Source organism: Empidonax traillii, unplaced genomic scaffold (assembly GCF_003031625.1).
Source record: "Empidonax traillii isolate 1590-97213 ecotype Southwest subspecies unplaced genomic scaffold, ASM303162v1 scaffold117:size1203958, whole genome shotgun sequence".
In the NCBI taxonomy this organism is placed as follows: domain Eukaryota; kingdom Metazoa; phylum Chordata; class Aves; order Passeriformes; family Tyrannidae; genus Empidonax; species Empidonax traillii.
Window position 1 is genome coordinate 735,461 of NW_020955310.1, and position 23,382 is coordinate 758,842.

A 23,382-nucleotide genomic window follows, 5' to 3' on the forward strand; every position below is an offset into this window, starting at 1 on the left:
GAAACAAAAGTAATCAAAGCCATGTTTCCCTTTCTTGCATTCATTGCAAACAGCGATCTTTACCCACTTTGAAACATTCCCAGGAATAAGACCTTCCTTGAGTATAACAGAGAAGTTATGCCCCAAAAAAAAGGAAAAAAGAAGAAACCCAAACCCAAACCAAACAATATAAAAGGAATATACAAACAAAACAACCCCTACAAAATAAATAAGAATTATAAAGCTTTTTTTTAAGTAACCTTAACAATTATCAAACTAGTAAGTTCTGCCTTATCACATAGACTCTCTATACAACATAACCCTAAAGATTTATTACTATGAGGTATTTGGAGGAATTGGTAAAAGCGATGCACGGCCTGTCTGGGCTGAGGGACTCAAGCTGCTTTGGGGGAAAGAAGAGGGAACCTTTGGTTTGTCAGCAAGAAAGTGGAAATAATCATTTTCCTTTGGTATCAAAGAAAGTTTCATTGCATGGTTGCACGGCAAAAAGCACCACGGTGAAGAATTATTCCTTTTTTTCATTAGTGGCCTTTCTAACAGGCTGAGGTATTCAAAGAGTATAAGGTGAGAGATAAAGAGGTCAACAGCGGTTTAACACTTTGGTTCAAGCAAGGCACTCGTCCTATGAGTTTACAAAGTTTGCAACATGTTTGCCTAGAGCTTTATTATTATTATTATTATTATTATCCTTATCATCGTCAGTAGTAGCAGTTGTAGCAAGAGAAGTATTCGTAAGGTTATTAGCATTACCACTAAGAATGAAGACAAGGTTACACACTGAGTGAAGGTGGGGAAGGGGGATCAGGGGAATGGGGTTAAGGAGGAGGATGAGTTCCCTTTCCAGACCAAGGCCGTGCATGAAAAATCTTTGGTATTCTTTGGTATCATCAATGTGATTAAAATCACCAATGGAAATCGAGTGAGGTAGCGTCTTTGGTTCACACTATAAATAGTAGATCTTTACACACTTTTTTTTTCTTTTTTTTTTCTTTTTTCTTTTTTTAACACGTGGAAGTAGCTATTCCTTACCTTTTGCTTCTTTGTCTTTAGCAAATAGTTACCAAATGTATTGTAAAGCTAACCACACCACAATAATAAACCAGGAGGCTAAGCAAAGTCTCAAAATTAGCCCCTGGGCCTTTGAATGCACCCAAACGCAGTGAGATAGAAAAGGGTAAGTGCTTTCTCTTTGTTTGCTAAATGCATAGTTTTCATCCCTATGTACAAAGGAGGAGGAAGAGGAGGAGGATAGGAGGAAAAGTAGTAGAAAGAAGGACTGTTTTGGGGGGTAAAAATGTCTTGTTTACAACTCAGGTGAGGAGAGGTGTCCTAAGACTCTTTGGTATAAGCTCAGCAGTGTTTCCGAGCCCTCTGGGCAGCAGCCCCTGGGGCAGCGCCCACCACCACCACGTCCTTATCCTGAAATTTCGGGAGAAGAACAGTGCCCATGGGCAGCCCTGGGGCTGGTCTCATGCCAGGGCAGCCCTGGCCACTCAGCTGCTTGGGAATTTGCTCCTGGCACTGGCTGTGCAGGAGCAACTTCTCAAGCGAAAGCCCCGTTGCTGGCTGGCTCGCTCTGGTTGGGTTTGCTTTACCTGAGTAAGGAGAGGAGGCTGCGGCCCTGGGAAGCCACGCAGGGCTAACGGAGTGGTGTGGGTCGGTCTGAATGGGAATTTTTTTGTTTGGTTTTTAGTTTTTTCCTTTTTGTTTTTGGTTTTTTTTTTTTGTTTTCCTGGAAATCTAATAATGCCATTTACAATGGGAATGGATGCGGACAGTTCACCTCTTGGCCAGCCTCCCCTTGTGGGTCACTGCGGTCAGTTTTGGATGCAGCCTGTGAGCTGAATGCATGTTCCTAATGCCCTCTTGCCCGTGGGGTCACCTTTGACTGAAGCCCCATCTCCTGATGCTCCCAAACTGTTTCAGGTTCTGCTCCCTCTCCTAACCCTTCCTGGCAGAGTTTTAGGTGCTTTTTGTTGCATTTGAAACTGATTTTCATTTAGTCAGGAATGAAATGAACCAAAAGACTGACGCTAACAGGACAGAGACAGGTTTCCTGTGCAATGTTAAATGCAGCATTAGGAGAAGCTCCCCTTCAAGGGTGCCCTGTTGAGTAATGGCACCACTCAGAGCCAGGGAGCACCAGGTAACCTGTGCATGCTTCAGTCGGTGCAGCTGGGCAGTCTGCTCAGAGGTAACACAGCTTTACAGATAGAATGAGCAGTTCCATAGTTATTTGCTTCATGTTTTGAGAGGAATCAAAGAAAAGTGTGTTCTTTGCCTATTCAGAGTATGAGGCGCATATTGCTTATGGGAAGAGTGGTTTGTTCCTAATGGCTTATAGAAAACCAAAAGGTTTATATATACTTAAATAGACATGTAAAAAACCCAAAACACTTAAAATCTATAACTTGTGCATCAGTTTTAGTGTGTGTGGACATGTGTGTGCACATGTATACATACATACACCCCACAAAAATGTGTGTGCATGTACATATACACAGTCCTACTTAGGGGCTTGCATGTGTGTGTATCAGAGATCCTGAAATTGCATATTGGGTGCAAATTTAATGCTGGTATGAAAGTTCTCTTTGGTTTCAGCAAGTAGTCTATAAAGACAATACAATGAAAATACTAAAAAATGCGGCAATGTACTTTGAATTTCCCTGCATTTTTAAATTCTCAAGTTTTAAATAAATAAGGCTTTCTTTTCTAAACTATAGGTACGTTACAAAGCAGCGTTTGCTGGAAAAAACTAAACCGTTAGTTATCACTGTCCTTTATTAACCTTGCACTAGTGAGACTGCATTCATAAGGTACTTTATAGGTGAGCTTACTAATGTTTCCATGTCAATGTGTCCGTGGGGATGGAACACTTCAAAAGAAAGCTTGCTAAAATTGAAGGTAAGCTAGAGACTCAAAAAGCTCCTAGATTAGATTCCGTTTTCCTAGACTATTGCTTTGTCAGTCTTAAAGTGGGTTTAATATACTGAAATATGGAGAAATATTCAATGCCAAAAACCTTGGTTTTATTTTACTTTATTTTAATAAAGAGATATTTCATCTGTAGTCTAAACACTTAGTGGAAATTACCTGTATATCCTGAACCTTGACTAGACCCTGTCCTCTCGGGAAGTAACTGGTGCTACAAAGTTGCTCAGCTTTGGTGTCACTGGTATTTTGAGTGGGCTTCATCCCCTAAACCAGTATCTGCTACAGTTAGTAGCGTTTGGATTCTAGTTTACCTTGAATTTTCCTTTTTCTTTTCTTGTTTTAATTAAAAAAAAAAAAAAAAGGTTGTAATTGAGATTATCTGTTTCTAGTCCTTGCATTGGGCCTATGACTGCATATTTGGTTACTTTGGAATTTAATATACCTAGCATAATTACTACAGTAATTTGAAACACCGGTTAGAAATCTAACAGGCACATGTATGGTTTTTAAAGTCTATTTTCCCCTTACACTAAAATTTAATACGCAGATGTTCCACGCTTTTCTTTTTAATTTTATCAGAGTAGGAATGGGATGATTTTTCTCCTATGGGTCTGTTAGCAACAGAGTATATAAAGCTTTTCAGCTACAAACTTTAAACTATTTCATGCATTATCCTGACTAATAGATGAGCAAGAAAGAATGCATGGGACAAAAGCTCAGCCTGCTACACACAGATACAAAGCCACAAAACATCAGGCAGTATCTCAGTATCATGGGAATTTTGCTCTTGACTTCAGAGGGATCACAATTTCTCCTTCCAAAAGCACTACTAGAGCTCCTCTTGGAGCTCTTCCCACCAACATTAACTGATGTTGTACCACTGTTTTCAACAGGAAAAGACCACAAGCCTTCAAAGCTATTACTATTCCTTTGCCTGGTAAAGTCAATAGGTAAAAAAAAGCTCACTAATGTCAATGAGTATTGATCAGACACTGAGCCCTGTGGTTTTGCATCTCTCAGTTCGTTTCATTTTTGCATACTGAGTGCCTCAGGTCTCCTGTTCGCAGGCTAGATGGCAGAGCTGAGCCACATTGAAACACAGCGCACGGTCCGCGCCGAGCTTGCAGCACCGCCAGCCTGGGAGAGCACCTGGGGATGCAGCGCGGCGGCTCCCGCAGCCTCACGCACGGCTGGAACTCGTGGCTCCTTTTTTTTTTGCTTCCGTTGAAGTCAGTGACAAAAGGGCCCACTGAGTTCAACGGAAGCAGCATCCCATCCCCAGTACCTGTGCTCTGCCAGGGGCTGCGATCTCCTCGGGTGACATTCTTTCTTGCCAATCATGGAAAGAAACGATAATGTGGTTTTACTAATTGCAAATAACAGTCTTGATTACAAGTTTTATGTGTTATACAGTTAGATTAGTTTATACCTATAACTCTACATAGTATTTTGTGTAAAAATAGCTTTGGAATATTAAAATCATTGCAATAAAATACCTGCAATATAATTATTAAATGAGTTCTTTGGTAGCTAGTCGATTTTTTTTTTTTTTATGGATGGAATAGTTTTCCTTTTTTAAATCTGAACATTCCTTAACAAACAAAGAGAATGCACTGGTTTAGGTACCATTCAAAATTTCTTTGCCTAGTTTGAACTTGTTCCTGGGCATCGCACCGGTTTAAGTTCAAACTGTGAAACAGCAAAAATCACACTACCGTTCAAAGGAATTCGGACGACTCCACGCTCTGTCAGCTGTGCCATGGCACAGCCCTTTCTGAAGACCAGCCCTGACTAAGTCCCTAACCACCGGTGTGTACGCAGTACAGATACACTATACACCTTCATGGCGATTGCTGTGGAAATGAAGAGCTGTATCCAAAGAGATGTCCGTTCAATGACAGGAAATCACTATGCTCCAAACCACTAAACAGCCAAGTACGGTGAAGATGATAATGGGCAAAGGTGTAAGACCAGTGGTCTGTTTCTCTTCTCTTTGCATTCTGTTTCGTTCCCTCCGTTTCGCTTTCTTCTTCCTCTCTGTTTTTTTGCAAGTCGTCATCCTACTAAAGTGTGTGTCTTAGAACAAAGTCATAATGCAGGTGAAATAAGTCTTTGGTTTCTTTGGACTTATAAATATTTTTTTTTTTTTCAAATAGTTCTAAGTATAAACCTGCTATTTTGAGGTCCTGGTCTGTCTTTATTTATTTATTTATTTATTTATTTATTTATTTTTAAAGCTTTTCCACCGAGGTTTAGTTCGTGGTTATTCCTTCATGCTTTGGTACAAGTGCTTGATGAAGAAGATGAGTTGCCTGAATTGGAGCTGCCCTCGTCTTGCCACTTATCCAGACTCCTCCTCCGTGCATTCATGAAAAAGTTGCTGACGGTGCTCAGCTCCAACCCGAGCTGCTGGGAAATGGTGATTTGTAATTCTTTGGACGGACGCTTATTTTCCTTGAATATTGCATGTAGAGTTCGACGCTGGACATCAGTGAAGACCAACCGAGGCTTTTTGGGTGTATTCCCTCTATCCTTCCCGTGCTCTTGTTCTTTCCTCTTGCACGCTGCAAGAAAGGGGAGGACAGTTAGAGAGGGCTGGCAGATGAGCGCACGGGCACACAGCACAGGACAAACTAGGGAAAAAGGACCATTCATGTCAGCTTCCAAATTTGAAGAGGATGTGAGACGCTGAATTTTCTAACTCATTATAAACTATAAAAAATATGAAGAATACAAGTTAGAAAATACCTTTGGTTTTGTCTGTTAAAACTCAGCAAATTCTGTTACTGAGAGCTTACATTTTGAAAGCACCCACTAGTGCTGGGAATTTAACTATTTAGTATCTCTATGAGGTAGAGTGGAAATTCACTGAACTCTAAAGTCAACCTTGTCCACATTTTTTACCTTCATTAGTTGCTTTTGATCCATTTCTGTAGCTTTTTGCTGACTAAGGAAAAAAGAACTGTGAGAAACCGGGGTACTGCAGGCCAGATGTATTCTGAACAAAATAAACATATTTTTACATGAAAAACAATGGTGTAGTAAATCTTATTTATAGAATTGCACCTTATTTCATCTCTCATCCCTCCTTTCCATTTCAGAATGTTACTTTGCTCTACATTATTGAAGGCTGCTTGCAATTTGAAATCTGCCTCACAGATCACCTGCCAGGCAGGATCTGATGGGATGTGAGAAAGACTCCCAGATCCCCCTGTCAGCCTTTGACTGTCTGCCAGCTCATCTTGTTAGCATTTTGCTAGATAAAGGCTTCCTTGGGAGGACAGACTCCTCTGTCTCACTTTCAGAAGTGTCTGAAGTTGCCTGTTTCCCCCTTTTTTTCTCTAACAATGTCCTTTAATAACAACTGAAAGATGTATTTCTGAAGGTAATATGAATGTTCTGTTTCTGTGCTTGTCTAGTCCTGGTTTCTGTCGAGACCAGTGCTGATCGTGTGAAGAATTTTGTGCAATATCTCCACCTATTCCATGGTTATTGGAATGAAAACGGCAAATTACTTTACAAAGGTTCTTCCTATAAATCCTATTGTTACCAAGTGCCAGCCTGCTCTGGGTAACAAAACTGCTCAAGGGAGAGGTGCAAAAATACTCATCCACCTTTTGTACTGAGAAATAGGAACTGCACAGATCAGGATCCAGAAGCTGCAGGGGCTCCTTCTGCTGGCCCAAGGAAACCAAGGAACCAAGACACCAGTGGCTCAGCCCCCTCTGAGGAGAAGCTTTTGAAGAGGTCCCTAACAATATATATTCCAGCTACACGTTCTTTCATAAGCAATGACACATCAATCAAATAGACTGGGATGCCAAACTCATATCTTCAAGAGTTATTTTTATCTGAAAACCTTTGAAGAGTGCTTTGAAGTTACATCCTGACCTCTAAAACTGTGGAGCTTCTGGGCTGAAAAACAGGTTTCCTCACGCACGCAAGCCCCTGCTGAAGTCAAACTGCTGAATTCACGGTGGGGATTGGTGCCTACTGAAATAATCTGCATCCCCACTGGAAGTTAACACTGGCAAATCATGAGTTAAAAATATTTTTGCAAGAATAGTCTGTCATTTACTGACAAATATTAAGAATGAGGAGCAAAGAAGATACCAACAGCATCTCAGTCTTTTATATACCTCTAACAATTTGACAATCAGAGATTCCAGGGGAAAGCAGCTGCAGGAGCTTGGCTCTGTAACGGCCTCAGCCTCCAGCTTTGACTGCCCCTTCTAACAAGCCTAGTGCTTAATTTCTGCTTATTCTGGTTTACACCTTCCTTTTTCAAAGACTAAACAAATTACATCTTCTACCTAGATACTCTGTCCAGATCATAATTTGTCACAAAATCCTAATGGCATAAATAGTGTGATCCGAGTCAGACCTGTGCAATCCTTCAGATTGAATCATCACATCCCAAATGACAGCACAGCAGTAGGTACAAAGCTAGCTCAATTAGCCATGTGAGCCTCTGTGGCTTCAATCACAAACTAGTACATGAATTCTCTGAAATAGTACAGAATAACAAAAAAACAACCATCTCTTGTGAAACTAGCTTGCATAACACAGTCTTCCTGAACTTGTGCTCATTTCCTGAAATATATTATTTCTGAACAAATATTTCCTTAGAAAATGTCCCAAGAGTTACAATATACCTTGTTTCTCAACTTCAGTTGTATCAGAGACCTCATGATTACTGCTAGAGACATCACAGAAGTAAGAAAAACGTGCTCACTGCTGAGGAGAAAAAAAATAAAACCTATCCAGTATACGATACAAGTAAGCCCATTTTAGTATTTTGTGAATAAAATTTCATTTTTCTCAAGCCCATTGGAAAGGGAGCATTGAGGTTCCCGTGGTGCTCCCCCTAAAAGCTGAGAGCCACCCCTTCCTACTGCAGACCAGAGTGAGCTTTATTTTTTTAAGAGACTGTCATGTTCGATTGTTGGTTTCCTCAGGCTTGGTTCACTGCTGGTGGGAACAGCTGGAGATACTCTCTGGCTTAGCCTCTGAAATAAGCCCGTTCTTGTCTTCACATCCAAGTTGGAGCAATTCTACTTCGGATTCAGGACCAGTGAAGCATTGGTTTAGAGAGAGAGACACTGGCTCAGTTGCAATGTGGGACTGTATCTGAGACACAGAGACCCACATGGCCTGGGTTCAGTGCTCTCTGGACAGAACACACCCACCCCAGTGGGTAAAGCTGGGGCTGCCAAGCACAGACCCCCAGCAGAGCCCAGCTTAGCCTTGATCCTCCCACCCCCTTGGTGCCTGCTGAGCCACATGCTGCACCTGTGCCTGCCCAGCACTGCTTGCAGAGCTCTCTTCCACCTCGGGGAGACTGGGAACACCTTTGGTATCTGGATCATTTTCAGGCAATGCAAAACTCTTTTGCTTCTCAGCTCTATTCCCATGAGCATTTGCCAGAGGCAGACTGAGGGCAAAAACTTTCCAATATGCTCAGTTGTTCCAAGAGCCCTTGCAGACAGTGCTGCCAGGCCTCAGGTTGAGAGCAGCAGGGGTGGATACCACCTCTCATCTTTTGCCTTGTCCAGACTCAGGAATATTAATAGCACTTAAAAATAAATAATGGTGATAATGAAAAACCATAATAGGGTTTCCTTGCGATCGTTTTCCCTGCACTGGAGCCAATCAATTTTAATAATAAATTGTAGCTTCCAGCTTGCCAGAGAACAAATGTACACCATGGGATAAAATCTGCTCCAACATGAGAGTGTATCCAGAGCAGGCACAGAGACCAGCCAGGTCACACTGCGAGGGTGGACAAACTGGGGCCATCCAGCCCGCTGACAGCAACCTGAGCCAGGTCACATTCAGGCACAGCAGCTATGCCTTCTCTGTCCAGGTCCTCCCCTCATGCCAGAGAGGGTGTCTGCTGAGGGCAGGCTCCAGAGATATCAACTGAAACAATTTTTGGAAAAGCACCAGAGCCTGTCTTCACAACAGTTTATCACACACTTCATCTCGGTTTTACTTTACGCAGGAGAAGATAATAACAGTAATTTGCATTTATGTCCTTCTATTGCCCCTGCCCTCGAGCACTGTGAACAGACCCCCTCCCACAGCACAGACACTGAATTCGAGTGCTTTGTGGGGTGCTGTGCTCCCCAGAGGGGTGCACCTCTCCCACAGCAACACCTGCTCGCAGGCTGCCCTTGCTCCCTGCTGCAGACAGCCCTGCTTTGTCTCTGGGCTGCCCTGCCTGAGCAATGCTCCATGTGGTGCCTTTTGAAAAAGCCTTTAAGAAAATCTTGTTAGGAAAAAAGCAAAGCAGAGGATAAAGTCACCCTGACTCTGGCAACACACGTGTAGATATGACAATGTAATATTATCAGTGCTAGAAGTAGCCTTATAAATCCACTCCTGAACTCTGGCCTCTTCCAGTCACTTCCATCTTCCTCTGCCCTGAGCAACAGAAATTTTTGACACTTGCAATTCTCCTGACACAGTCCATCAATCTATTTTTGTTCTCCCTTTGTTCCTTCTAAGTCACCCGAGGGATTTGGTGAAGTAAACTTGCCAAACCTTGTAAGGTCTGTACATCTCATTGAGGCCCAGCTGCCTATGCCTGGTGCAGATTTGTGGTCTCACCTCTGCAGTCTATTGAGGGTCTTCTGCAGCACCTGGCTGTGTGCAGCACAGTGGGATCAGTCCTGCTCTGCTAGAGGTATGATCAGGATTGTGTCCCCTATGAAAATGCACTAATTGCATCTTTAAGTTGAGACAGTGAAGAGGATATTTTGCCCACCTGTGAGGTGAACTACACTGTTCTGTCAAAGTCAAGATTACAGTAAGCTCAGGTGTTAACTCTGACACTTCATCTAGTCTTTCCTCCCTAAAGGGTGGATTTCTTTTTAAAATCTGAGGCAAACTCCCTGATTACCATAAATCAATTTTCAGGAACACTTGGTGTGTACACATGTGCCTAGCTGTTTCTGGCAAACACAAATTTTCCTTCCTAAAAACCAGAAGCAAAGAATGAAACTGGTAATACTCTCAATAAAACTGATATCTGCTGGTTTGGTTTGGGCATGTAATAAAGTATCACCACAAGTTCTGCTGGCTGCTCTTCTGGAAAACTGGCACTGGAGCAGGGGGAACAACAAGAGAAAATTCTACTTGGGCAAACCTTGCCCCAAGCCCTGTGGCTAGTGTTGATGGCAGAGGGCAGCTCTCCCTGTGAGAGGCACTGCTCAGGGGGTGGCCCACCGTGGTGCCATCACTGAGCGTGCAGACAGTGAGGAAAAAGGTGGATTTGGATGGTTTCAGACCTGGCAGAGCTGTGCCCTTACAGGCACACCGACAGGCACTCTGGGGGTCACAGTGCTCACCAGCTGCCCGCAGCAGTTCTAGCAGCTCCAGGACAGGTGCACACAATGGCCATGGTTGGGGTTTTGCCTGTTCAGAGTGGCTGGAAGAGGAGCAGGGATGCAGCCCAACAGGAGAGGAGTGTGCCTGCCTGAGTGCACCACAGCACGGCATCACAGCTGCTTTTGGAAGGGAAGGGTAGAGCCCCACTGGTGCCTTAGCATGAGTCTTCTCACCCTGTGGAGGAGGAAGCCAATTCACACGGTGGGTCTCTGCTTTCAGGGAGCCCTTTTCCCCTCTGTTTGCACACAGAGTGGGTCCAGACCAGCAAGGTCTGGACACCTGCACAGTGATGTCTCCAGCCATGCTGAATTCAGAGCCTGTTGACATGGAGAGGAGATGTGTGCTGGCCACCAGCAAGGGATACAGGACCTTTCACCCTGAGGTGAGGGGCCACATTTCCAGCTCTGGCCTAGGTCACTGCTGACCACAAGCCATTATTACTTGATGGCCATCGAGTGCCCTGTATGAGATGATGCAGTGGTCTTGGTTCAGCTCCCTGTGAGCAGGTTCACACCATGCTAATTTCCATCACATTTCACGCTGTTTGACACCAATTAGTGCTGTGGCTGGAAGGTTGAGCTGGACACTGTGGGGAGGAGGAGTCTGTAGGAAAACATTTCGTAGCTGAAATGTTCATTTTGGGGAACAAAGAGAATTGAGGATCACTTATGACTGTAATCTCAGATCTGTCTTGCTGAGGATGCACTTTCTGGTTGCTTCACATCAGAAGGTAAACTCAATACAGAGCCCTGGGGTCTTCACCACCACCCTCTCTTGACTGGTTTAGCTTTGAGGACTATCTCATCCTTAGCCTTCATCAGCACTATACTTGCTTCAGACAGGTAGGAATAAAAACCCAACTGCTTTATCCTTCTCTCAAAGACTCCAGTACAAGGTTCCTTGAAAGCAATGGGGAGCTTACAAGCCAACAGCTTCATTACTGTGGGTTCAGAGCAGTCGTCCTTTCTGTGAGTGGGAAAACCTCAAGAAATGATGCAGTCCAGCTCAAAGAATTGCCAGCAAAAGCCCTGCATTTCTACATGTTCCATAGAAGAGACAAGGAGACATATTTTAGGCTGACTTGAGAGTTCTCAGAAGTTCTGTGATGATCACCTTTTCCCCCTTCTCTTGCAAAACCTAGTTTTTTAGTTATCCAAACTTCATGTGTACAGGACTGTCTTAAAGACATAAAAAGCTCTTCTAGAAGTCTCTCCATATATGTATTTTCTAGTATCTCCTGTATCACGTCTATAAAGGCTGAGACTTGACTCAGCTACAGTCTGAACTGTGTCCAGACAGGAATCTCTAAATCATCTGCTTCCAGTTTTGAAACATCACACAATATCCAATAACATTCTTAGAGAGTGAAAATTCTTCACTGGTACAAACTAGGGGGTATCATGGAGAATATCCTTCTGAAGGAGATTCTAACTTGAGGTGGAAAAGGCACCAATATTTCCATAGGAGGCTGAAACTGCTTAAGGACTGTGACCACCAAAGATAGTCCTAATCACACTGGGTACAACAGCTCAGTGGAAACAAGTAGCCAAATTTTATGGTAAATTCATGGTGGCAATAATATATAATCAAGTGTGCTAAGTTCCATCCTTATCATGTGAATAACACCTCTAGAGTGTGCAGAGATACACACAAATGACAGGTAGATGAGGGTAGATGTCACTACATGAACTAAATCCAAGCAAATCTGTTTGACTTGAAGGAATAACTGCAGCTGCTGGGTGACATTCACTCTGATACGTCACCATTTGGTGGTTCCCTGCACTGCCCCATCCTTCTTGTCACTGCCCCGAGGCTTTCAAAGATGTCTGGAAAATGGAATCCCTCTGGAAAGGTGCTGCACGAGACAGTCTCCACACATGGGGGCAACCTGTGGCCATGTGCTCTTGATGTAGCAGGTAGCAGACAGCTTCAATGCTTCAAAGAGCATTCCCAAAAGCTTCAGCCCACCATGGGATAAGGCCCTTCCCACCCTTTTAGTGATGAAAGCCCAAATGGGTGACACAGGTCACTGGCTGCTTCCCAACTGATTGTTTTCCCCTTCCAACTCAAGAGAATATTGTCTATTCCGAAATGTCTGAGCCCACATTAAATTATTTCTTTTAACCCCAACATCATTCAGAATTTTGCACTTGTTTCTCTAGTGAATTGTATTTATGCCTAGTAAAAGTGCAGGTGTTTCCATATACTCAGAGATCTTTTGATTTGCGCCTCAGTTCTCTGCCATCAAATCCAGGGAATACTCTCGTTGTTTCATAACATAAAGAGAGATGAACATGTTCCTATATGGGAAGCTCACAGAATGACATCAGCCTGCCAGCATACAGATCCCAGCTGAGCCAGAATGGCAAACATCTCACTCCTGTGCACTGTATTAAAATGAGTGACCTTAATTTGCTGCCCCTGGAATAATGAAGTCAATCTGACTGAGGAGCGCTGACTCAGCATTGGGGGACCAGGGGGTTTACACAAACTTGGTGTTGATGGATCTGTAACCACTTCAGCGAGCTGACATCACTGTTATAGAAAATGTTGCTAAGTGGATCAATCACGGGAAAGCACACGATTTTCCTGCGGTATCATTTGAAGCAAATGTTAAATTTCTTTAGCTGGGTCTTTAGTTAACCATATTACTGTGACAAATATTTCTTTGTCTAGCATAAGTAATTAGAATTTAATCACTTAAACTGCATCTTAATTACCCCAAATGAATTGAAAGGACATTTAATAGCAAAGATTAAATTGCCTTAATGAACGATTTTTGCGACTACATCAATATTTTAATCGCGTCAGCCGGGTCCGGCCCCCCCCACCGCCACGCCGCAGCGGCACAGGCAGCCCCCGGCCGCTGGATGGCCCCCGCTCCCCGCCGCCCAAGGGAGGGGGCGCGCACCGCACTGTGCGCTCTGCACCGCACCGAACCGCTCCGTGCGCTCTGCACCGCACCGCACCGCGCCACGCCGCATCCCATCGCACCGCTCCGTGCGCTCCACACCGCTCAGCACCACTCCGTCCCATGCTCTCCGCACCGCATCGCTCCTCGCCTCACCGCTCCGTGCGCTCCGCGTCGTACCGCACTGCCCCGCACCCTACTGCTCCACTCCGCGCCGTGATCTGCGCAGTGCACCGCATCGCGCCGCGCCACGGGCTTCGCACCTCATCTCACCGCACCGTGGGCTCTGCACTGCATTGCACCGCACCGCACCGCATCGCATCGCACTGTGCGCTCCGCACCGCGCTGTAGGCTCCGCACCGTGGGCTCCCGCCCCGCGCCGCGAGGTCTGCATCGCACCGCGCCGTGGGCTCTGCAGCCACGCTGCCGCTCCGTACCGCACCGCTCCACGCCGCCCCGCCGGAGAGCGGCAGCCGCTCCGCAGCGTTCCGCTGCGCTCCGCACACCCCAAGCTGGAACATGCCGTCCACCCAGCACCTGCCCGCTCCGCTCCTCAGCCCGCTCCGTGCTGCCTTCACACCTCCCAGCGCCGACAGGGAGCGGCTGCCCCGCCCCTCCCCTCCCCTCCCCTCCCCTCCCCCGGGGAGCCCCCGCAGCCCCGCCCCGCCCATCTCCCGCCTGCGCGGGTTCGCGGGACAGACCCGGGCGCGGACACCGGCTCCGAGCCGTGGGACTGAATTCGCCCGCGGGCCTCCGAGGCGCCCGGGTGCGGGCTCGGCGTCAAGTTGGGTTATTCCGTCCCTTCCCGCGGTCCCAGCCCGGGGCTCTGCTGCAGCCGCCGAAAATGGAGTTTCGGAGCGATTGCAAGTCTGTTGCAGAACCTTCACTGGAACACTGAGGGTTGAACATAGTGAAAAACCTAGACTTCTTCCCTGGTTCCGTTCCTAAGGACCTGACTGCCGGCTCCCGCTTCCCCAGTTTTTAAGTTCTCGGATAATTCCAATATATTCAAAATAACGAAATATGTCTCCAGTGAAAGATAGATGTGTCAGTGATGACATAAAGGAGTTCCTCCGTTTTGAGGGGCATCGGGGCAGCCACATGGCAGCCTGTGACGGATAGGGGTTGGAAAGGGGGCTGTGGGAAACCCGTCCGCATTAACTGCACCACCTGTAGGTCCCTTCTTACCAACGGGTTTGTAATATATGCGACAACGTTTGCATTCTTCTGTATCCCAAAAATATCCAAAATCTGAGCGCGGGCTCACTTCAGCAGCTTCTGCACCCAAGCACTAAGGAAGAGTGCCCCGCACCATCTGATTTAATACTTTCTGCTGTGTGAAGCCGCAGCATTTCTAGCTCCACCAGTCAGCACCCGCACACGCCAGAGTCCCGCTCCGCATCCCGCAGCAGCTCGCGGTGCTGCCGCGGACACCAGCGGAACAGCATCCATCCATCGTGCTTTATTTGCCGTTTAGGCTGTACAGAAAATATCACAACTGAGACTTCCTATCGCCTTAAAATGGGAAAAAATGAAAACTACTGTTGAGCTAATAAATTGTTGCTATAAATTAATCTTTCAGCATCATAAAACTGACTTCTTCTTAAGCAAAACGGCTCAAGTCAGCTGCGTTTCCAAAGAGTCCGAAAGAATCGGTCACGTCTCTGTCCGTGTATGATTAATCCAGATAGATTTATGTTTGAAACGAGAATCAACATTTATCGATTTGACCGTGGAAGCACCCGACACACTGCCATGCTGGGTCCCGCTCAGTCCTCAGGAAAAACTCCCCTCGATGCCTGTAGTCTTCAGGTGAAAGTCACCAGCAAATCAGCAACAGCTCCTGCGCTTCAGCCACCTTAGGACTCACTCGAAACTAATTTGTCCCTTGTGTGGAGCTTATGCGAACCCTTCGGCTACACAGACAGGTGAAGACTACCTGAGGCAAAGCAGAACCTGTGGTTTAGTGCCAGGTACAGGCAAATCCAGATGCGTATCTGGCCTGCGCCTTTCCATATGATTTTGTCTCAATCCGACCATCGCGCTCCTTTTCGGCTGTGTAAAATGCAGACCGCATACGCCAGCACCCAGCTGCAGCACTGGCAGTGCCCATAATCCCCACCGGTGGGACCTGCGGCGGGCACAGTCCTTGTGCCACACACCCCTCCTCTCCTCCTGGGGCATCCCTACCCCTCTGCCTTGCAAACTACTGTGCTAAGGGGGAGCTCGCTTCTCCTCTGGCCACGCACCCGTTCGAAGGGACCCATCCCCAAACAGACCCCTCTCCAGCCGCCCCCGCCGCTGCAGTGCGGCCGCCCCCGCGGGCAGCCCGCCCGCTCAGCCCGCTGCGCCCCGCGGCACTAATTGCCCGCTGCGCCCCGCGGCACTAATTGCCCGCTGCCGCTGCGCATAATCGATGCGATGCTGCTCCCCGTCGGGGCCGGCAGCCAAGGGGCAGCTCACCAAGCACCTGCGCCCGGGCTGCCGGCGGCCCCGTCCATGAACTGGGAGAGGGGGCTGGCCTGTCTGCGGCCCGCCCGAGGCTCACCCGGGAGCGGGGCCGCCGGGGCGGAGGCGGGGCGGGGCCGGTCCGGAGCGCGGCCGGTCCGTGCCGGAGATCGCTGTCCGCGGTGCTGAAGCCAGGCCGGGCCGCGCTCCCGGGTAACCCGCGGACGTAGCCAGCAGCGGGCCCCCCGGCCCGGGGAGCCAACGCCGCCGCCCGGTGCAGGAGGGGTGCCCGGTCCGGTGGGGCCGCTCCCGCCCGCCGGCGGTCAGTAGATGGCGCAGAGGCCCCGGGAACAGAGGGGCGACGAGCGAGGGCTGCGGGGGACGCGATGGCCCCGGCCGGTCGGGGCGGGCATCGCCCCCACAGCTCGGCTATGTGACCCCCGGGGTGGCCCCGGCGGTGCCCACGGGCGAGAGCGGCCCCGCCTTGAGCCTGTTTCATGTAAACGGCAGCGAGGGTGGGAGGGAGGGAGGACACGGCCCCCTGGTGCCGCCCCACCACGCGGCAGGTAATTAAAACAAACAAACAAACAAACGAATGAACGCACGAACGAACAAACAGGCAGGGGCCGAGCCGCGCTGCGGGGGCGGGGGCTGCTCGGGGAAGGGTTCGGGCAGGCCCGGCCCAGTGCGGAGGAACGCGGCTCGCCCGGCCCCGCTTCTCCTCCTCCTCCCGCTGGGCAAACATTAACGAAGGGCAAACGCGGCTGTAAATCAATCCCGCCGAAGGACACGGCCAGCAAACAAGTGCGTCCCAGACTCCCCCGAGCGCGCACCGGGTGCTGCGGCGGCGGGCATAACGGCGCCGGGGACAGCACGGGGACTGTTCTCCTGCCCTCCGATCTCACCGGGACGGGGCACCTTTCCTCGGCACAAGAACCGCTCCGGCAGCGGCGGAGCTGCCGCTGTCACCGCTCAGGGTGCGCGGGGCCAGGCTCCAGCCGTCCCCGCGGCGTCCGGGCGGTCCGCAGGGCCAGGAGGGGAAGGGTCTGTCCCCCGGGCCTCGGGGGCGCTCGGAGTGTCGCCAGTGAAGGCCCCGGTCGATGCCCTCCGCCTCCCTGATGCAAGTACGTTTATGCAAAGTCCCCGCCGGGTAAATATTAAACAGCCCCTAATGAGGCCACAGGGGCCGGGGCGGCCCCGATCTTCCCGGAGAGCTCGGGGGCGGCGGCGGGCGAGAGGTGCAAACGGCGTCATTAGATTTCATACTTAATGTGGAAAACGCTCTGATTATTCCATCGATTTCTTTACAGTTAATTTGGTGAGAATTTCTCGCCGGCTTCCCAAGGCTTCAGCTTAGCCAGGATTCACATCGGGAGGGAGAAAGGATAAGAGGAGAGGAGGAAAGGAGGTGCAACGACGAAAAACACCAGTCAGGTCGCAGGCAAAGATCGAGGAGCTTTGGAGGAACGGACTAGCCCCCGCCTGAGCGTGGGTCCCTCACGGCCCCTTCCCCGCTGACACCCACCCTCTGTGGGGACCCGCCACGGAGGGGCCCTTCGGGACGAGCTCCCTCAGAGGCCTCATCTCAGCAAAGCGGCCACTCCCTGCAGCAGATCCTAAGGAGCCTTGGGGTCCCTTACACCCCTCTCGTCCGTTCCCGAAACGTGTCTTTGCAGCGTTTCTCCCTGGCCGCTGCCCTCCCTCCCGATCTGCGGGCAGCCCGTGCGGGGCCGGCGGACAGACGCGGTTCTAACAATAAATGGCTCAAAGCAAATTATTTTTCCTGAACAAGACAACTCGGTTTTTTTCCTTCTTTATCCCCTCTTGTTTCCTTTCTCTCACACACACACAAAAATAACCTGAAATAAATTCACCCTTATATTCTGGCAGGTTGCACAAGTGATGTAGTTTTTCTTTTATTTGTATTTATTTTTTTCAGCACCCTTTCACAGCCCTTCCAAATGTCAGTGAAAGAGGGGGGGAGGGAGGGAAGACTAACAGAAACGGTCAAACAGACAAATATTCAGTGATAGAGAGGAGAGAGAGAGAGTGGGACAGACAAAGGAAAAGAGAACAGAGAAGAGAAGGGAGATGGGATGAATAAGATGGAGGCTGGAAGAGGTCAGCTTTGCAATTAGCAGTTCTGCTTACATTTCAAGAGACAGCCCAGGAAGTGTCAAGACCTCAATCCTGCTTCCATGTAACTACCAATTTTTCCTCTATTTGTCGGAGCTTCTGTAATCTGGGAGGTAGGAATCCCCCAGGGATGGTTGGAAGGGGCAAGTACTCAAGATAAAGTGCTAGGCGAGACCGCGAGGCCTAAAATAAGCAGGCTCCATCCCCCGCACTGCCTCCCGGTTGTTGTCTGCAGGAAATCAGAAAAGGAAGAAATGAAGGCGGCTCTGGGTATTCATCTACCTGATAATTCTCTAAACGCCCTGGAGTGAGTTATAATTTGGACAGCGCAATTTAATTTGCGCCGGCCGCAGTAATTTATGTTATTTTGAATTGATGTTCATACATCAATATCAATCAGGGCAGATTTTTTTTTTTTTTTTACCACTTAGTAATATCATCGCACATTTAAAACCTGCACGAAAAATAAAATCGATACTTTATGCATTTACATACAGCGGATCTCCGGCAGCGCGGGGGCGCGCAGGCTGCGCGGGGAGGGGCGGGGCGGGGTCTCCCGGGCCGCTCCCATTGGCTGGGACGCAGCGTTATGCAAATATCCACGTGCTGCCTGCGCCCGGGTGGGCAGCGCCGGGCGAGGCCGCGGAGACCCCGGTACGCGGGGACAGCCCTGCGGGGCCCGGCTGCAAGCGTCCTTTCCCTCCCCCACCCGGGCTGCGAGCCCCGTTTCGCCCCGGGGAAGCCGTTTCTGCGAGGTGCCAACTTTCGGGTTTCATCGGAAAGGGAAGGCGGAATAATGAGGCTTTGTCTCTCTAACGGGATTACCGGGATCCGTTTATGCTGAGGTGGCTGGAGGAAGGGGCGGTTTGGGGGCAGAGGCGAACAATGGGACCCTCCGGACCCGGCAGCTGGGCAGAGCACGGCCACCTCCCTCCTGCCCGGCACTGCAGCAGCTGGGGCTGGCAATGCTTCCCGGCCGACAACGCCAGGGAAGGGATGCCAGCAGGCTCCAAAGCGAGGGGTTGTTTCCAGTATCGATCTATGCAAATGAGATTCAGGTCGACCGAACTGTCGTAAAAATACACTCCAAATCGAAGAAAGTTCGCCTTAGCAATCGTTACGGGGATATTGGAAACACAAAACTCCATCCTCCTCTCCGGGGTAGCACCAGCAAGACGAGGGTTTTCTCCTGGTGGGGTGGCTGCTGAGGAAGGGAAGGCGGAAAGGGTATTTTCTGAGAGCTCAGACCTTTGAAACTGACTAGCAGGAGTGGAAGCCGAAGAGAGCAACGTCCTCCCACCGGCGGGCACCGGGGAGGGTGGCCTTGCCCCGGGCCCTTACTAGCTCTGCTTTAGGTTTCAGGAACGAGGAGGTTAGCTGAAAATAGGCACGGAGCACGCTGGTGGCCCAGCCGCATCCTCGCACGCTCGGGAAACGGTTCCAAATTCCCACCGTCGTGGTAGTCGGAAGCACAAGACCAGTTGTGTTTTTGAAAGGAGAAAGATTTGGCCCTTCCCTTATTTTTGTCTGTGAAATGGATCAGTGACCTCGGCTCCAACTCGGATTGACTGTCTCGCGTTCTCCAGGGACAAATTAATGGAGACCTATCACTTAATTAACAAACCCTCACTCACAGTATATTAAACGCGAGCTCTGCACCGGGAGCGCAGACGGGCGGGTTTGGGACGGCGGAGCACAGGTACGGACCGGTACGGCCATATCCGAGCAGACAATACGGGACCCGCTCGGAACTACACCGGGCAGCAAGTGAAGAGAGGGGGATGAGGCTCTGGAGCAGCGAAGCCGCGACATGGACTGCTCGTCTCACGCAGAGACATCCACGCGAAACTCAAACGCCGCGGCCTAATGATAATTACAACCAGTTAAAAAAATTAATTAAAAAAATATAACGATTTTAACCAACAGCGGTTCTCAGCCAGCGCTCACCCGCCAGGTTCGAGTCGTTCGTGCGAAACCCCTGTCCCAGCTCACCTAACCCGAGCGGGACGCTGGCCCCGAGCCCCGCCAGCCGCTGCGACCGGAGCCCACCTCCCCTGACACAAAGCAGACACACCGAACGACTCCTCTCAGAGGGGCATTACCGGGGCTTCCCCGCACCCCGTCCGTGGGCCCGGCCCGGCTCAGCCGCCAATTCAAGCATTTCCGCCTCGCCCTCCGCGCTCCGGGCAGCGCTCCTGCCGGTGCGGCTTTCGGCGGCGCCCCATTACCGGCGGCGGATGCGCCCCGGCCGGAGAACGGACAGAGCGGGGACGCCGCAGTGCGCAGCCCGAGCCCCAGCTCGGCTTTGTCTGGCAGGCGGGAGCGCGGCGTGCAGGAACCGGACAGTGCCGGTGCGCGGAGCCGGGAGAGGGAGCGGGGAGAGGACAGAAACGGAGCGGCGGAAGAGGGGGTCGGGGCTGCTCTTCAGGGACAGAGAGGGACTGGGGCGGCCTGCCCAGGCCCGGGGCCCCGACGCCGCCGCCGTGCCCCGACCACCCCGCAGCGGGCTCACCTGCAAGCCGCAGAGCAGACATCCGCTGAAACTCCGGCTCCTGGAGCCACTTCCACATCCTGCGGAAGGTCTCCCGGCCGGATTTGAGCTTGCTCCAGGGCTTGGGGTTCCTCAGCAGGTCTGAGAGCGTCCCTTGAGAGCGGCACAGCACCCTCTGGGCGAAGATAGCCTGGGGGATGCTGTACCGTTTGAGCTCGGTGGTGATCCTCTGAGCTACTTCTTTGGTATTGATTTCTTCCATTTGCCCTGAATTACTTCCACTGTTGACCTGCGAACCAGTTACGGAAGGGTTTTGCTCCCTGGCAGAGCCTAGGATCTGCCCGTGGCTCTGGGCATTTAAGTGGGCATGAGGATGGTGTGGGATCCCGTTGATAGGCACCATGCCAGCGGAGGTGGGGGTGAGGTGTTGGTCGCCATGCCTGGCTAACATGGCAGGGTGGTGGGCTTCAAATCCATTTGGGGTGAGCATTTTCTCGGCGGGCATGGTGGCACTGGGGTGAGCATAGTGGGGCAGCCCTTGCTGGGAGTTGTGGATGCTTCCCAGGCCCGATCCAGACAACGGAGAGAGGCTCTGCCCCATGCCGGTAACATCCTTGTGGTAGGGGGTGTAGAGATTGTTCATAGACGCCAGACCCCTCTCGTCCCGCATGAGCGTGAAGCTGCCGCTCACGTTGCCCGGAATCCGCTGGTGGGGATGGTGGTGGTGGTGATGGTGGTGGTGGTGGTGAGGAAACTTGTCCGAGACCGTCGAGATGGGAGGTAGAGGCTGCAGAGGGGTTAACGTGGTGTAGGTGCTGCTCATGCTCATGCCGGGGGGTGTTTCGCAGGCCATGGTCATGGTGGGGTGCAGGGGGCCCGTCAGCGCGTGCTCGGGCGGCCGGTGGTGGTGGTGGTAGTCGCCGCCGTCGAGGATGGACGCCATGCCCATGGAGCGCGGGTGGGCCGGCAGGTGGCTGCCGCGGTGGGCCACCGCGCTCCGGTGGTGCGGGCTGCCGCTCATCAGGTCGGCGGCGGCGGGCACCGGCTCATGGCTCACCCCGTGCAGATCGCCGATGTTCTCCATCGCCAGCTGCGCGTTCATCGTCGGCCGTGCGGGCGGCGGGACCGCACATCTATCTGGTGGGCGGCGGGGCGTCCCGGAGCTCTTGGCGGCGGCCGGTGGCTCCCGCGGGCGGGCGGGCGGGCGGGCGGGCAGGCGCTGCGGGCTGGTGGCGGTGCTGCTGCTGCTGCTGTTGTCGGACTGGCTGGCTTTCCCTTTTTATTATTATTATATATATTTTTTTTTTTTAAATTTCGTGGCAATGTATTTATTTGGGTTTTTTTGGTTTGTTTTTAGTTGGTTTTCCCCCCCCCCCCTCCCCCGCTGCTGGCTGGCGCCGCCGGGCCGGTCCTAGGGCCGCCGCTCCCTCAGGCCGGGCCCCGCAGCCGCGGCCGCGGCGGGTGTGTGTCCGCGTCCCTCGCCATCCCCGGCCATGGCTCTCTGTGCGGCCGCGCTCCCGCTCCGCTCCTGCTGCTGCAGCGCCGCCGCCGCCCGCACCGCGCCTGCGCGCCGCTCGGCACCGCCCCCGTGACGTCACCACCCCTTTTAACCGCGCGGGCCGCGCGCGGCGGCGCCCAGAGCTGATGGTGCCGCTGCCCTGCGCGGGCCGGGTGGGTCCTGTACCCCCTCAGCCCTCACGGCCCCCGCAGCCCCCGCCCCGGGCACAAAGGGGCCGCCCCGCCTCCCGCCGGGCTGGCGGGGAGCAGGGACACCCGCCCCGCCCCTTCGGTGACTCCGCGTTTTTCCGTGAGCGCGGAGCCTCCTCACCTCACCCGGGAGCTTCCGGCCGCCCTGCCCCGGGGCGCCCGCGGGGGCCGTGCCCGCCGTGTCCCTCCGTGCTCCCCGCCGCGTCCGCCCGCGCTGTCCCGGGTGTCGCTCCCCTCAGGTCCCCCGCCGGGAAACTTCCCGCTGCCCGGCCTGAGAACGTTCATCGTTCCCGGGGCTGCGCCCCGAGTCCGATCGGGGTCACCCCCGCGGCTCAGCTCCCTCACCCCCTGTCCTTGGGGACCCCGCGGGGTCCGGTCGGGCGATGCGATGGGGGGGACGCCCCCCTGCAGTCCCCGCCGGGGACCCCGAGCGCGCCCGGCGATGCAAGGCGAACATATGCCCCGAGGCGCCCAGCAGCCGGACATGCCGCTGGTTTTCTTTTATTTTTTCCCCCCAAAAAGAAAGAAAAGGAGGCGGAGGAGAAAGGACAAGCGAGCCCACCCGCCGGCCCCCCTCGTTAGCTAAGGTGCCTTTATGCTGGAAGAAAGGGCAGATGTGCCTATTGTTCGCCCATTAACAATAACGAACCACGCTGGGCAGAGTGCGGCGTGTGCGCGGCGCTGAGCGGCGGGAGGGACGGGCCGAGCCGAGCGGCGGGAGAGCCGCGGGGCCGCAGCCGGGCGGCACCGGGCCGGCGGCGCACAAAGGCCGCTGCCGCTTCCCCCCGCTCCGCCGTCAGGGCCCGCGGAGCCGCCTGCCCCCTATATCGCCCTACCGAGGCCCCGGGATAGCAAGCGGGTCCCCGCAGCGCTGGGGCTCAGGCCAGGACCTGGGTGTCTTTTCCACGGAGAGAGGGATAGGGCTTGAGCACCTGCCCTGGCAAAGCCCCGGAGCGAGGGCAAACCGCTTCGCCCCGCGGGACCCTGTCTGTGACGGGAGCTGTCACGGTCCTTGCGCTCCGCCGAAAGCTCCAAGGCCCCTTCCCTGGTGAGGGGCAGGAGTCCGGGGCCAGTGAGCCACCAGCCCCACGGGGAACGCAGGCGGCAGGAACAAGGACGGGAGTTGGTCCTAGGGCAGAGTCCCCATGGGATAGAGCTGAAATCAAACCCTGGGGTTATTTTTCCCGGAGCTATTGCCCTAACTTTATGGACAAGGCCTGTGGAGATTCCCCTCAGTACGAAGGGGATGGCACTGCTCGGGCGCCCGTGGGGCCTCGCCGTTCACCGGTTTCTCGAGGCAGCGAGACTCCTCGCCCCGCGCTGTGCGCCCAAAGCACGGCAGCAGCGGCCGAAACGGGGGCCT

At 51.9% G+C, this 23,382-nt stretch overlaps 1 protein-coding gene across 4 annotated transcripts; it reads right to left on the bottom strand.

The window, feature by feature from the left end:
• Nucleotides 1-936: 936 nt before the first annotated feature.
• Nucleotides 937-21,556, bottom strand: ONECUT1 (one cut homeobox 1). Of its 4 annotated transcripts, XR_003571137.1 has the most exons (3): nucleotides 20,334-21,552; nucleotides 19,456-19,684; nucleotides 18,942-19,025 (listed from the first exon to the last, which is right to left on the bottom strand). XR_003571137.1 is itself a non-coding variant. In XM_027883062.1 (2 exons), the coding sequence occupies exons 1-2, from the start codon at nucleotides 21,412-21,414 to the stop codon at nucleotides 5,206-5,208; spliced, it is 1,374 nt and encodes a 457-aa protein (XP_027738863.1). In that variant the 5' UTR covers nucleotides 21,415-21,545; the 3' UTR covers nucleotides 937-5,205. The 4 variants fall into 4 exon arrangements, 3 of the variants coding, with proteins under 3 accessions (XP_027738863.1, XP_027738862.1, XP_027738861.1); XM_027883062.1 differs by lacking the exons at nucleotides 18,942-19,025; nucleotides 19,456-19,684 and adding an exon at nucleotides 937-5,498 and having other exon boundaries at nucleotides 20,334-21,545; XM_027883061.1 differs by lacking the exon at nucleotides 19,456-19,684 and having other exon boundaries at nucleotides 18,518-19,022; nucleotides 20,334-21,556.
• Nucleotides 21,557-23,382: the final 1,826 nt, after the last annotated feature.

Coding starts and splice junctions, on each gene's coding strand:
- ONECUT1 (XM_027883060.1), bottom strand. CDS start 21,414: ATGAACGCGCAGCTGGCGATGGAGAACATCGGCGATCTGCACGGGGTG. Junction 19,026..20,333: donor GTCTGCTCTGCGGCTTGCAG/GTGAGCCCGCTG, acceptor TCCCTTCCTCAG/CAGCCACCCCACCAGGAGAA.